This window comes from Phalangium opilio, unplaced genomic scaffold (genome assembly GCF_054372755.1).
Source record: "Phalangium opilio isolate 3A_F unplaced genomic scaffold, DU_Popi_V2 ptg000009l_1, whole genome shotgun sequence".
Classification (NCBI taxonomy): domain Eukaryota; kingdom Metazoa; phylum Arthropoda; class Arachnida; order Opiliones; family Phalangiidae; genus Phalangium; species Phalangium opilio.
The window spans coordinates 2501394-2515229 of record NW_028324146.1 but is presented as its reverse complement, the minus strand read 5'-3'; the positions used below and the strand labels follow the sequence as shown (position 1 = coordinate 2515229).

The window sequence follows — 13836 nt, the reverse complement described above, 5'->3', positions numbered from 1 at the left end:
TTTAATCGATTAAACTGTTCTATAAGAAAGGGCTAAATTTCAAATATGCGACTTAATCATGATTTAATAATATAAATTTGTAGAAAAATATCAATCCACCATTTTGACTTCGAGAAAAAGTTTTTCATTTTTCGAAATTGTCTAATGATTATATTATTTGTAAACAAATTTATGATTAAACCGATTAAATTAATATGGAAATAATCAGAAAAATATCAAATAGTGACTAAAAATCTCCAATTAAATTAAATCCAAGAGATGTAACATTTTGAAAACCCACCTAAGCATCCTTGTTTCTGAATAAAGGCCCATCTATGAGGACAACTGTCGCATTTCTCGCCGATGACTCCCGGCAAACATTGACACTGCCCAGTTGTTGGATCGCAACCAGCTCCGGCCGAGTACTTCAGATCGCAATTACATGCTTAACACATTATAAAAAAGTACAATGAAATGTTTAATTTACTAATACAAACAGAAACATGTCTTTCATAAACGTATACTTACAAATGCAACCTTGGTGTGAATATCTCCAGAAACCCGAATCGCAAACATCGCAAGTAGGTCCAGTGGCACCAGGTTGACAAGGACACTGACCAGTTTCTAAATCGCATTGCTCACTTATTGATGCTGCGGCACAGTTACAACTTCGACAACCATAGCAACTGCTATATCCGTAGTGTCCGGACTAAAAACATACAAAATATAAATACCCTATAATGGCACAATAAAGTGCAGAGTTGGAGAACAATCATAAAGTAGATCGTTGATTGGTCGCCCAACTAAGCAAGAGGGAAAGTGATCAAGACTGGCGTCGAAAACATCATTATGTGAATTCGCTAAGGCTGTGTCGCTACATATTACTGTATACCATGAGATTTGAAAACCGTTTCGTCAAAATATGGTAAACAAACCAATTTGACATATACTACTGAAAAACGTGTATGCCACGTGGTCGTTTTAAGTCATTAAATATTGGCCTACAAATAATTATTATCACAGCCTTTAAGAGTCTAGTCTAGTGGTATTGGCTAACACAGGCTATAGCATCATATTTTTACAAAACACATTCATTGAATAAGGCAAATATATAAATATTTCAAAATAAAGTTCTTTGAAATCCAATTCAAATATCTCATGATATGTCATATATTTAAAATTTATCAAAAGATGTGAAACAACTTCGAAAACTTTGGGAAACACTGCACTGACGAAGGCTTTCATAAACCTCAAAATTTCTCAATTTATGTTTATCCTAATCAACTATGAATACATAAACTTACAGCGCACTGCTCGCATCTAGATCCGACAACATTAGGTTTGCACTCGCACACTCCAGCCCTATTATCGCATCGATTTGTTCCACATTCTTCACAGTCACATTCTACATCAGAAAATGGAGTTAAAAATCGGCAGTACTTAACGTACTATGTAACATAACAGCAATATGTATGATTCTTCCATTTTCCGTAATTATAAATGAAGTAGGAAGGTTTGTAACCATCTTATAGATAGAGGCTTTGCTCGAAAACGGGAACACTTGGAAATTCTGAGAAACTCTGAAACAATTTAGTACTTGGTGTTGATATCTATTGGTTTTGCTTCACCAGAAGTCGCTTCTACCAAAATATACTTTTGACAAAAATCACTTTCGTTGGTACATACTTTCTTGCACGGAAACGCCCCTCCATTAAGATATTCCATTGAGAGTCATACTTGTTGTTATATTACTCATGATAAAAAATGCAACTTACGTCTACAATCTTTCCTATCAATGGCGTCGCCGTAGAATCCGGGAGCGCAAAGTTCACAGGCGGAGCCGAAGGTATTATTCAAGCAAAGAACGCACTGTCCAGTTAGAGAATCGCAACTTCCAGGACGTGAAGGGTCGATATTGCCACTGCAGTCGCATCTCTGGCAACTACTGCCGGGTGATTCAGGATCACCGTAATATCCAGCGGCGCAAACTTCGCATCTTGGGCCGTAATATCCTGGCTTACATTGACAACTGATTTCTTTTCCACTTGGAGACATTTCACAGCTTTCAGCAAAACTGAACGGAAAAGATAACTTTAGGCAACATCAAACTTAAAAGCCTGATAGCATTGTGAAAGCAACTAAATTTAAGATCTTGCATATTCATAACATGAATTCAAGTTTTTTCATCTTCGCATCATAAGGTATTAATAAAAAGTGTCTTTGATAACAAAGTCTTAAAATAATTATTTGGCTGAAGTATGGATATTAAAATTTTCAGTTTCGAAGGCATTATTATAAACATCAATTATTGAAAAAGTTACTAATCTTTCTTTGACAAAAAATTCATTTAATGAAAATATTTTTCAACATAGTCAAAAGTACCATTGGAGTTCTATGTAATTTTGACATTATGTGGTGGTATAATTCCGTAAATGAAATTTTGCATGGCATATCAATTTTAGTTCTACAATTTAAATAATCTCTATCGATATTCTGAAGAAAACGACTTCGAACTGTTCCAATAATTATGGCGTAAAGACCAAACACCAGTCGCAAGCTGAAGAGCTTGCCACCGCTATGACCTAATCCAGCCAAAAATCGACCTGTGTGTTAATATTATTTCCCGTGTTCGAAATACTTTCGAACTTTAAATAAAAACACTAACACGCGTGGCAAAATGTCGTGTATTTGAAACTATCAAGCCTTACAGCAGTGAAAACTAATAAAATATAACGACCGGGGGAAACTTACTTGTTAGATTCGATGGGAAGAGGACAGGCGCAGATAAGACAGTCATAAGGAGTTCCTTGCGTTGCGTCGCCATGATATCCAGCCTCGCACATGTCACAATGGTCACCAACGGTATTATGCATACAGTTCTTCAATATATAATGAAATATTTAAAACCGATTTATAAAATATTACCCCTTCCCACCAGTCTTTGAAATAACATAGATGCACGGATGAAAAAGCAGTTTACTAATTTCACTGGACCCGTTTTAAAATTGGCCAAGTGGTTGTAGCACATTTTTTAATTTTGGAGTTGTCAGTTAAGTTCACGGGGGCCGAGTTCAGGCTTCTTTCGATTTTTTATTCTAATGCTACACTCCTAGTATCAAATTGAGTTTATCTCATTTCTCAGTTTCGAATTTCTCGATATGAAGTGCATAGCATTCTAGTACAACAGTGGAACTCATAAACCATTCACAGGAGAGGTAAGGATCTAGCATATCCAGGTCTCTAAAATTTATACATAGCGTTTTGAAGGTAGGCAAGCGAAACAGATTTTACAATGGGACTAGTGGAAACAGTTCTAAGGATAGGGTGTTATGGACCAATTCAACATTGAAGACACTGAGACTCAATGATCTTGAGGAGTTGTTTAAAAAACATTGTGCACGACTGCTACCACATGTTAAAAAATGTACTCACATGACACTTTCCAGTCTCTACGTCACATCTATCAGAATGCTCGTTGCATTGACACGGGACGCAGAATCCAAGATACGGACCGGTTTTAGATCTATAATATCCTTCAGCACATTCCTAAAATGGAAAACATAAAAGAAATTTTAATGTAAGCTCCAATAAATATAGGGTAAACGGTACTCACTTCGCAAGATGTTCCAGTGTAACCAGGTGGACATTGGCATTGTTCTACTCTGACAGCTTGTGGAGCATCGGCCACGTAATCTTCGCCTGCTTGGTCCATAAGGACGTTGCTTATGCTAAAAATTTGTTTAAATACATTAAAGCCGCGTTTACACGAGACACTTTGAAACCGTTTTAAACCGTTTTGGAATGTACAAAAAAGAATATTAAGTTGATAAAACCAGAGATCTTTCACGAGAAAATGCAAATATTATTTTTAAAAAGTGTTAGGCCTTTCCAAAACGGTTGAAAACGGTTCCAAAGTGTCTCGTGTAAACGCGGCTTAAGATTACAGTTTTCGTGTAATTACGTGGCATAAAGTGTGTTTCAAAAAGTACGTGTGGTATGAAGAAGGGCCATTATTAGTCGAAAATGTTCTATGGAATTTTTCCGTAAGGGTTACCGTTTGCAAGTTATTATAGGAAAGTTTTACGTATGACTCTTTAAATTTAAGTAAGATTCTAAGTGAAAGCCAAGGCTAATTTAATTTAGAGATCATCACTAAAACACTGCAATCATAACTAGTTTAAGCTGACCCTGACGGCAAAATGTCATGGAGTATAGTTGCAACCACTCTCGGTACTTATTCTAAAGTGTCATCAAACTCCGATGCATGCGACTACTCATTCAATTACCATACTTTCGCTTTCAAACCCTCTGCATAACATTAACGCGTTAGGAGAAGTATTTACTTGTTGGTTATTGCACAATTACCATAATATACTGCATAAAAAGTTTAACCATGGCTATTGATACATACCTAACTTCTGTCGAGGCTTTAAAGTAGCAAACTCTGAGATAAATCGCTTCCAAATTCACCAAAACCATCATAAGTTGTTCTCGTGTAACTTCACTTCCTGACATGTGACGAAATTCTCTCTGCGAAATTAATAAATTTATTTAAAGTTAAAATCTACAGTAAATTAAATGTTATCACTTAAAATTTTATCGTACCTCCACTATTCTCACGTTGACAATTAGAGCTTGACCTTCGGCAGGTTGCTCGTAGAGTTCATGCGCCAAAGTTATGTTACTTCCCTAAAAACGATAATTAAAGATAGCATTTCAAAACTGGTGTAATAAAGGTCTACACATGTTCCAAAGAAACAATTTTGCAAAATTTTGTTATTTAATTTCCTAAACAACTTTCAAATAGTTTGCCCAGATCAAGCCCCCCCCCCCAAACTTCATACTGCTCATGATACGGCAGTATATTTTATTTTGTTTCGTTTGGACCATGTCGATTCAATAGATCCTTACGGTAATCTAATACTTATGAAGATTACAGGGTAATGGTAACAACGTGATTATGTGGAACTCGTCCCACTGAAGTGTCATTAAAAGCTAAACATTGAATATTCTCGACTTACACGAAGAATGATATCGCTGTGTCCAACTAATCCACCCGAATCCTCGTCAGCGTCAACAGAGATGATGAGAGTGTATGTCAAGTTTCCACCGTAGCTTGTTATCTTTGAAATGATAATACATAAATTATCTTTAACAATCTCTGTTCCACAAACTATTAAAATATAGGCTAAACACTTTGCTTTGCCCTTTTATGTGTATTTAACATAACGAACCCGTTCTTTAGAGTAATTGAACTCACTTTATTTCCTAAAAATTCGGACGGTGCTGCGACGTAGAGATTTTCAGCGCAATTCGGTGTTCCATCGTCCTCAATAGGAGTTGATACCTTAATCTCGGAACCAGTGTTGTAAACCGAACTTTCATCGAACTCCTCTTTCGATAACCCATTTTCAATGTCTAATGCGTATAAATTCCAGTTGTCGAGTGTGAAAATCTATTTTAGAATTAAATATGCATTATAAAACAGAAAAATTAACTTAACTTCATTGTTAAAACGGCATCCTTATCTCCAGACAAGACACGAAAAATTGTGAATATTTTTATTAACATTTTTGTTATTTGAATTTTAAAACCAAGCTAACTAGAAAGAAGGGCACAACCTTTCATCCTCCCCAGTTGGTCAATTTCTGTTAATTCTACCCTCCTAGATTCTATTTGCCTTTGGTTAAGAAAGAAATTTAATTACCTGTGATATGTATCGGTACGCACTGGAGCAACGGTCAGTAACACCAAAACAGAAACATTTGGTACAACCCTGTGGATTATTTTCTTCCAAGAAAAATGTTCCCGGTTTACATTGGTCGCAATAAATTCCATGAACGTTTTCCTGGGAATGAAAAAATATTGGCTTACGTAAATTAACGCAATATTTTTCACAGCCAAAAATGTAACATCTTTGAAGCCCCTTCAAAAATCATACGATCACGTCGGGAAGTCGCTTTGCTCGCTCAACTACACTTTTCACGCGTGTCAACTACTACTTAATATATTCGCGGATTTCGGTTGAAAATTTTCAGTTTCACTGGGCAGTGTCAATATGGCACCACCTTGTTAGTACCTTTTCTTTAGCCATAGCTCATTGGGTCATTCATTTCTTACTAATGCATCAAGTGGGCTACGCTTTAGCAAACGATACACGAAACATTTTAGGATTCTTGGCCGTATTTGAAATTGGAATTTTGGATTCGACTATTTTAGTACGTAAAATAGTTGAAAAATCGTCATATGCGACTCGTTTTAAATCGTTTTTTCTCACGTCTGAACAAGGAAATGAACTTCACAAGTCCAACTACCGACGCGACCGAAACGAAATTAACGATGAGACCAACGTTAACGTAAGATTTCATTAGAGCTCGGCATTTTCGATCAATTATCCACAAATTGGTGGATAACCGATTATTTATAAACAAATTTGTGGATTATAATACGATTTAACATGTAAGTTCTGTGGATAATTTTCGGGTATGGATAAAGATAAAATAAAGTAGATAATTGATCGAAAATGCCGAGCTCGGCATTTTCGATCAATTATCCACAAATTGGTGGATAACCGATTATTTATAAACAAATTTGTGGATTATAATACGATTTAACATGTAAGTTCTGTGGATAATTTTCGGGTATGGATAAAGATAAAATAAAGTAGATAATTGATCGAAAATGCCGAGCTCTAGATTTCATTCTAGTCTTCACAGGAAATAACATAGTATTTCTTATTAACTGATAAAAATTAGCTTATTAAGGGTAAAATTGGTTTAAAATTAATTTCCGATACATATTGATTGGATACTATAGGACTATTTGTCTTAAACTCTGCTAACACTTGGGTTTATAAAAATTAGTAAAAGAACTTGGAAAAAGGAAATATTTTATTTGTTAGAGGAGTTGTGAGGATTAAAAAGCTTGTGAGAAGTTGCTAGTTGCCTTTTTTACCTAGAATAAGTCATAACATCATGCATAGAGGGGTACGGAGATTATTTTGCAACTAAACAACAAAACTATATTGAAAGATACTTGGTGAACCATATAGAATTTTATATAATATTCTACGAAATAATAGATGAACATAGGATAAGTCTAATAATATACGATTTTATAAAAATTATAGGACCACTGAGCTCCTAAGCATACCCTACCTTGCAGAAGCATTCAGATGTTAATTGATCACAAATTCCATCTTGAGTTCCTCTTAAATCGCAGTTGCATAGTTGGCAGAATGGAAACGACCAATAACCAGCTTGACATTGATCGCACATTCGACCAACGATGTTTGGCTTACACCTTGGGAGGTTTGAAATAAAAATTAATACGCTTATCATATTTAAATGTAGGATGTTAAAACCTTACTGGCATTGTCCATCTGTAAGATTGCATTGTTTGTTTCCTCTGTGAACACCGCGAGGATGGCAATTACATTCCTATAATACAGTAAATATTTCTGTAATATGCTCTAGCTGAAATATGTAATGCTTTTTAACAGAAATCTCTCTTTTAACTCCAATTAAATTACAACATGAAAAATGGCAATAGAAAATGGCAACAGACACTTTCGATTAATTTGACGGAACATTTGAATCTATTGGGTTCGGCAACCAAAGGGAAATTATTGGGTTTCAAACTTAAATATAAAATACTTCCATAATAAAAATTAAATTTACATAATATATTCCTTAGTTTTATTATATAATTCAATTAGAGTAAAGAATTATGATGTGGAGAGTGTTTGAAATTATAAAGTGGAAGTTCTGACTGACTGATCATAAAGATCTCGGAACATGGCGGCCAAAAGTGATAAATAAATTCTATGTCTATACGTTCCAGTATTAAGTATTGTGCAACGTTACATCGTTAATTACCTCACAACCAATGATTGGATCCAATCCATACGTATAAGCTACGCAAGTGTCGCATTTCTCGCCCATGACGCGTGGTGGACAGATGCACTGTCCAGTGATAGGATGGCAAATAGAAGTCGATGGGCACGAACAAGGCTTACAGTCGGGGAAGCCAAAGTATCCGGTCTTACACTGGGAGCAGATTCGACCAATAGTGTTGTTTTTGCAAGGACATTGACCTCCAAACTCTTCGCATTCAAAGCTCGTGGACCCCTCAATATCGCATTGACAGGGCAGAGCTCCATTGTTGTAATCTGATGTCAGAGAGAACAACGCGTCACGGCAAAAGCCCTCGACGTCCGTGCTAATTGAGAAGCTATTTTGACCACACTGAGTCAAAAATTGACCGGCTTTGTCTTCTCTTTCTGGTTGAAGAATTGATTCATCAAATTGGTCGGAAGGAATAGCCAACACGTAATCCTACGAATAAAAATTGCAGACGCAAGAATTTATTTGCATTATCTTCAATTTCATAAAATGGACGGTCAATTACTAATTGGAGTTTATTATATAGAAGTTACTCAGTGAATTGTTTTTTTACTGTCCCCGGCGTTGACGACAAAAATTTACCGAAATTGTTTCCCTTCTAAAGTCGAAAGGTGATGAGATTAAAGAGGGGGGGAATTTTTAAAGGGTATTGACGTCACCTTAACTACATCCTATCAAAATTCGAATTTAAAAAACATTTACTAGCCTCTGCCTGTATCTATTTTTACCAGAATCGTGTTTTTCCCATCACCTTGCTCCCTTACTGGCTCTCACAAAAATTACGACGCCCCTTTTAGACAAGACAAGAATCGAAAATTCAGCATAAGCGCTACGGTAGAAACGATAGAAAAATTCATCGCCCACTCCTAAATCACGTAAATTCCGAATTCCAGGTAACGACATTTCCTTTGCGAGTGACTAAAAATAGATTAAGATCTAGGAAATAAATTAGAACTTACACCTACGACCAATCCCGTAACGCTCTGCCTTCGAGCAACGTGTCCTATATTTATTAGAGATGGGCCGATACCGATACCATATCGGTATCGGTACCGATATTTGGCTTTAACCGATATATCGGTATCGGTTAAAAATGAACCGATATTTCTACCCGATATTTTTTGAAGAAAATAAATACTTAAGACCTAAACTCTGAGACAGCACAGTTTTTCATCTATTTTTGGATAACGTAACTAGTGTCTAAAATGGGTTTTTCGTATGATAAGCCTGAAGTTTTATAGTCTCAAGTACCGAAATTGGATCGAGAATCATCTATAGAGATGGGCCGATACCGATACCATATCGGTATCGGTTTGATATCGGTTTAATCGAAGGATCGGGTAAAATATCGGTATCGGTACGTATCGGTTTCCCAAGTATCGGATCATATCGGTATCGGTTTAAACTGGTATCGGCTCATCTCTAATATTTATCACATCGGATCAACAACGAATGCCATGGCAATTTTGATTACTAGAAGTCAGGGCGTCACGAATTTGGTCGGAGGAGCAGATTTATTTTATAGATGAAATCTGAATTTATTTTGATTTATCTTGAATATTTCACCTAAAAAATAGCGTGTTCTTTTTCACAACCGACTAACCGTTTTCACTAATCACCTCTATCACTAGTTTAAGCCCACGAAAGAAAATAGTATAACATAAAGCGTATGAAATTTTCTAATTAATATACTTGTGCCGGTTGTATTAGACGCTATCGCCCTTTCACTATAACAAAAAACTCGATAGAACAATCATATGATTTTCCTTCCAGCTCTTATGTAACATTGGCCAAATTATTTTTACTTTACACTAAGAAGAAAAATACTTACAACCCAGACACTCTTGTGGTTTGGTTCTTTCAATGACAATACAAAGTTCTTCAATATTTGAAACGACGTTGTGTTAGTAGTCTTTCCCAAAATGACACTTCTACAACCAGATCTACTGGGACAGTGAGCCAGAGGTAAAACAGCTTCGTAAAATTGACCGTTTTGGATTAAAACGGTCATATCGAAAGCAGGATGGAATGGCTAAAATAAAAATAATTTGTATTTAGAGTTAAAATTGAAAATGGCCAGACAATCATTATTCAATCGATTAAGTTTGGTGGGGCGAGCATCGAAATGATTAAAAAAATCTTACACCAAGAATATTCTGTTAATTTCTCTGATTCAAAATTAACATGATAAGCCTAACGTCAATTGTTTTTAAATAAAGCCTCATATAGACCCTTAACCAATAAGCGACCGTGACACCACGTTCTTTCTATTTCTGATCCATCATTGTGTTGAAATAGGTTAAAAATTATACAGATGATGTGTTTTAAAAAATGAGTGTTAGCTAGGTGTTAGACTGAATATCCTGAACACCTCACCTTTTGAAATTCTTAAAATATATGTGAAATTAACGGATAATTTTGGTAAGTTTAATGTTTTAAATGTAAATGGATTAACAAATTGATCAACGATAAGTAAGTTTAAGTAATTACTTGATAATAGTGAATGACAAAAGTGTAATATCCAGTTTGAGGTACATTTCCAGACACATCAACCATGGGATCAGTGTGGTCTAAATAAATCATTTTAGCTTCGACATCTTGCAAATTTGGAGGGTTATCTTTCGCAATACGGTCTTCATTGAATCCACTTTCAAATTCAACCTTAAAAAGACGTTGTAGAAACAGAAGTTAATAACATATTTCCTGGGAAGTATAACTGTTAGGATATGTTCGAAAGCATATTTGTTATTTCTGATCACAGCAACACCAATCAAATTTGAGTTTAGAACCGATTTGCAGTAGAGACTAATATCGAACTTCGTCAATGATGTGAAAAAATTATAAATCCCCAAAAATGTTACCCGACAGGTTCTACCCCTAATTCACTCAGGCCATCCAAAAGCCTCAGACGTTCTCCGTATACAACACGATGTTCAGTGATTTTAGTAAGCGAACGACAAATATGCTTCACCGGCTTCAAGCGCACCAGAAGCAGCTATCAAAACTATCTTCATATTTGCTTTTGATATAGCTTTTGTCACTAGCGAGATTTTAAGTAGACATAATTTTAATTCCACCCATAAATGGTGCAAGTCATATGCTAAATTCTCAAATGTAGTTACTTGAAATACGAAACTGCTTTACTGCTTTTAAAACGACCTCGCTGCTTTTTTAATTTGATTTTCACTAGCGATAGGCCAAAAACTTGATTGAAAACTCAAAACAGGGCTTTAGAGTCTTATCAGCTAAAAATCACAAACTTGCGCAAGGACTGTAGGAAATAAGTTAATTGTTGTGTAATAAAAATATAGTTTAATATTTACTTTGACCGCTTCAGGCAAATTTCGTGGGAAAGATCTGTCTTTGCAAACGCCATTTTCTCGAACGCATTGCGATTGTGGCAATATGTAATCCGTTCTCCAGGTTTCGTAGGGTATAGCGGCGACGCTTTCGATTGCCAAATTGAAATCTTCTTCAAATGTTAAAGTAACGCTAGCAAAATTTGATTCAATATCGAATACGCCCACTTGTCCATCTCGGTCAGTGACCACTTGTCTACAGATGAAAGAGTAGTTGCAATCGTAAATAACAGCTTTGCCCTTGTCCATTTTGTCAGCGGTTGAGAAATCTACGACGACATTCGAAGCCCTTCCACCTTCTGGTGTGTGGTAGAATAAGACTAAAACGTATTTCCCTGGTTTTGGTACCCTCATATCCAAATGCAAGGATTGTTGCTCCAAATTCAACCAGGCCATTGGTCCAACATCCAATTCCTAGAAAAGATTACATTATTTTGATTTATAACGTATATTATCGTCTAGGGGAATGATATGACCTGAAAACGACTAAAGAAAAAGTTTGAAATGGATAGAATAATATCAATTTCAATGAAATGTAAAAAGTTTGGCATGCTAAGCCAGACGCTAATTTTTGATTTATAAACAACTATAGCGAACTTTAACCAACTAGCGATCACGAGAATAAAAGCGGCCCTATCATTTGAAAGCGTTACGGGTTGTCGCAGTCTATGATTGGTTTCAGTTCCCATGTGTAGTTCATCAACAAAAAGACTTAACACGTGAACTTTCAAAACTATTTAAAAAATTAAAGTATTGTTTTGCGGAAGTTTTGTCACTAATTTTAATGTTATTTTGTCAATCTGACTTGATTAAAGAATGCTTGTTCGGTCATTTCATTCTCCCCTTTAAATCGAAACATAGTGTAAAATATCAGTATTGCTTTGCAATTGGCATTAGCCTTTCTCTAACTCAAGAACTGTTCAAGAAGGTTCCTCGAACAACATAAAATTCAGCATCACTGGGATGCGGTCAACTTCCAACAGGGTTGACATAGGCGTTTCATTTTAAAATTTACTCTTAAATTTCCCAAGCGTCCCCTGACCACCATCCGTTAAATTTTGTGTTTAGAAATGAGTCGTACTATGAATTTTTCAAAGTTTATCCTTTATGCTAATACTACTGTACGAAAATTGCTCAACTAATATGAAAATCCCAAAGATTTCCTGGATTCCCAAGCAACTCTATTTAAAACGTGTTATTAAATATCTTACATTAAGTCTTTCATCATCGGTGTAAAGTTGAGTGTTGATTCTCTTATCTCCGTTTGGAGCGTATCCCGCCTCTCCCCTTGAAATGGAACTATCTTCCGGAAGTGAAGGGTAAGAGAAATGCTGACAAAGACCAGTTTTTGTAGCGCCACAAGGATTGGATACATCTTCTTGCAGAAGAGTCGCTTCGTAATAGGTTTGAGGCAGTAAAACCATATAGTCCTAAAATGTATGCAAAACATTTTAATTTGATTGATTTCAAATTCAAAATATTCAATTTGTAAAACAAGTTGCGAATTTAATATGAAAAGCAAATAGAAATGATAGAAAGTGTGGTATTGAAGTGGGGTCTTCACAATTTAAAATTTTTTGCATCGATCAATTACCATCATCTGTTTTTAATTTTCCTCTACCAACTCGACTTTTGAGATATGCAGGCCATTAGAGTATTTATAGTTCTTGCATTTCACAGATCTTTAGTCTTAATCCGCTGTGGGTTATTCGGTTTGCCCGCATACACTCACTGGTTTTAAAACGCGAGTTTTACCCTAGTACACCACTATGAAACATTTTTCAGTACCTCAGAGGCAACGAACATTATCCTTACTTTTCTATTATTTTTATTTGCTTTTATTAAAATGGATCAAAGTTGTATTTGATAGCAAAAGCAAAAACCACATGGTCAATTCATAGCACAAAAAAAAAAACAGAAATAACAATTAGGCAGGTCCAGTGTATCCTCTACAAGGTGACCTTTCTCTTGAACTCCGGGTTTAGCTTGGCGAAGGCTAGTGTACGGAATTTAAGCGTGCTCGTATAAATCGCGCCCTTCTGCTTTTGTCAGCCAAAACTGGAGTTCATAAGGATAGTCACCTTGTAGGGGATCAACTGAACCCGCCGTTTGCTTTATCTTCTTCTTATTATTAAGGATTTAATATAAAAAACATAGAACTGAACATGGATTTTAATGTACTTACCACGAAAATAGGTCTTTCAATTCTAACAGAGACACTCCATCTTCCAGGATTGATTACGAATGGTGAAGCAATGACTCCTGATTTACCAGAAACACGGACAAACTTGGGTTCTCTCGTTGGTTCGAATACGATATCGCTACTTTGCTGAGTATCAGAGTGCGTATCCGGTATGAAGGTAATGGTTCCATAAACATTCTCACCGCCGAAATTCAAGTACTTCAACAAAACGTGGTATAAACTCGGTTTATCGATGTAAATGTCGATTAACACTTCTTTCTGTAAAAATTGTTTAGAAAACATAAAATCAATTTTGATTTAAAAGATGACCAGTAAGTTTTTGGATCAGGTAATGTTAAAAACAGTATTTCAAATACTGAAACATATACTGTTTCTATTCTAAGATGGTGTT

At 35.7% G+C, this 13836-nt stretch overlaps 1 protein-coding gene across 1 annotated transcript in view; it reads right to left on the bottom strand.

Moving 5' to 3' along the window:
- LanA (laminin subunit alpha) overlaps positions 1-13836 on the bottom strand; it is a 46791-nt gene that overhangs the window by 18196 nt on the left and 14759 nt on the right. Inside the window, exons 14-33 of the mRNA XM_089846288.1 lie at positions 13428-13703; positions 12454-12672; positions 11207-11656; positions 10374-10544; positions 9715-9915; positions 7857-8315; positions 7348-7418; positions 7137-7281; positions 5687-5827; positions 5240-5434; positions 5001-5102; positions 4585-4668; positions 4391-4509; positions 3593-3707; positions 3412-3525; positions 2731-2858; positions 1755-2053; positions 1284-1384; positions 508-688; positions 281-424 (exon numbers count right to left, since the gene is read on the bottom strand). Of these exons, the coding sequence (XP_089702414.1) occupies positions 281-424; positions 508-688; positions 1284-1384; positions 1755-2053; positions 2731-2858; positions 3412-3525; positions 3593-3707; positions 4391-4509; positions 4585-4668; positions 5001-5102; positions 5240-5434; positions 5687-5827; positions 7137-7281; positions 7348-7418; positions 7857-8315; positions 9715-9915; positions 10374-10544; positions 11207-11656; positions 12454-12672; positions 13428-13703 (3715 nt within the window). The remainder of the gene's footprint in view (positions 1-280; positions 425-507; positions 689-1283; positions 1385-1754; positions 2054-2730; positions 2859-3411; positions 3526-3592; positions 3708-4390; positions 4510-4584; positions 4669-5000; positions 5103-5239; positions 5435-5686; positions 5828-7136; positions 7282-7347; positions 7419-7856; positions 8316-9714; positions 9916-10373; positions 10545-11206; positions 11657-12453; positions 12673-13427; positions 13704-13836) is intronic.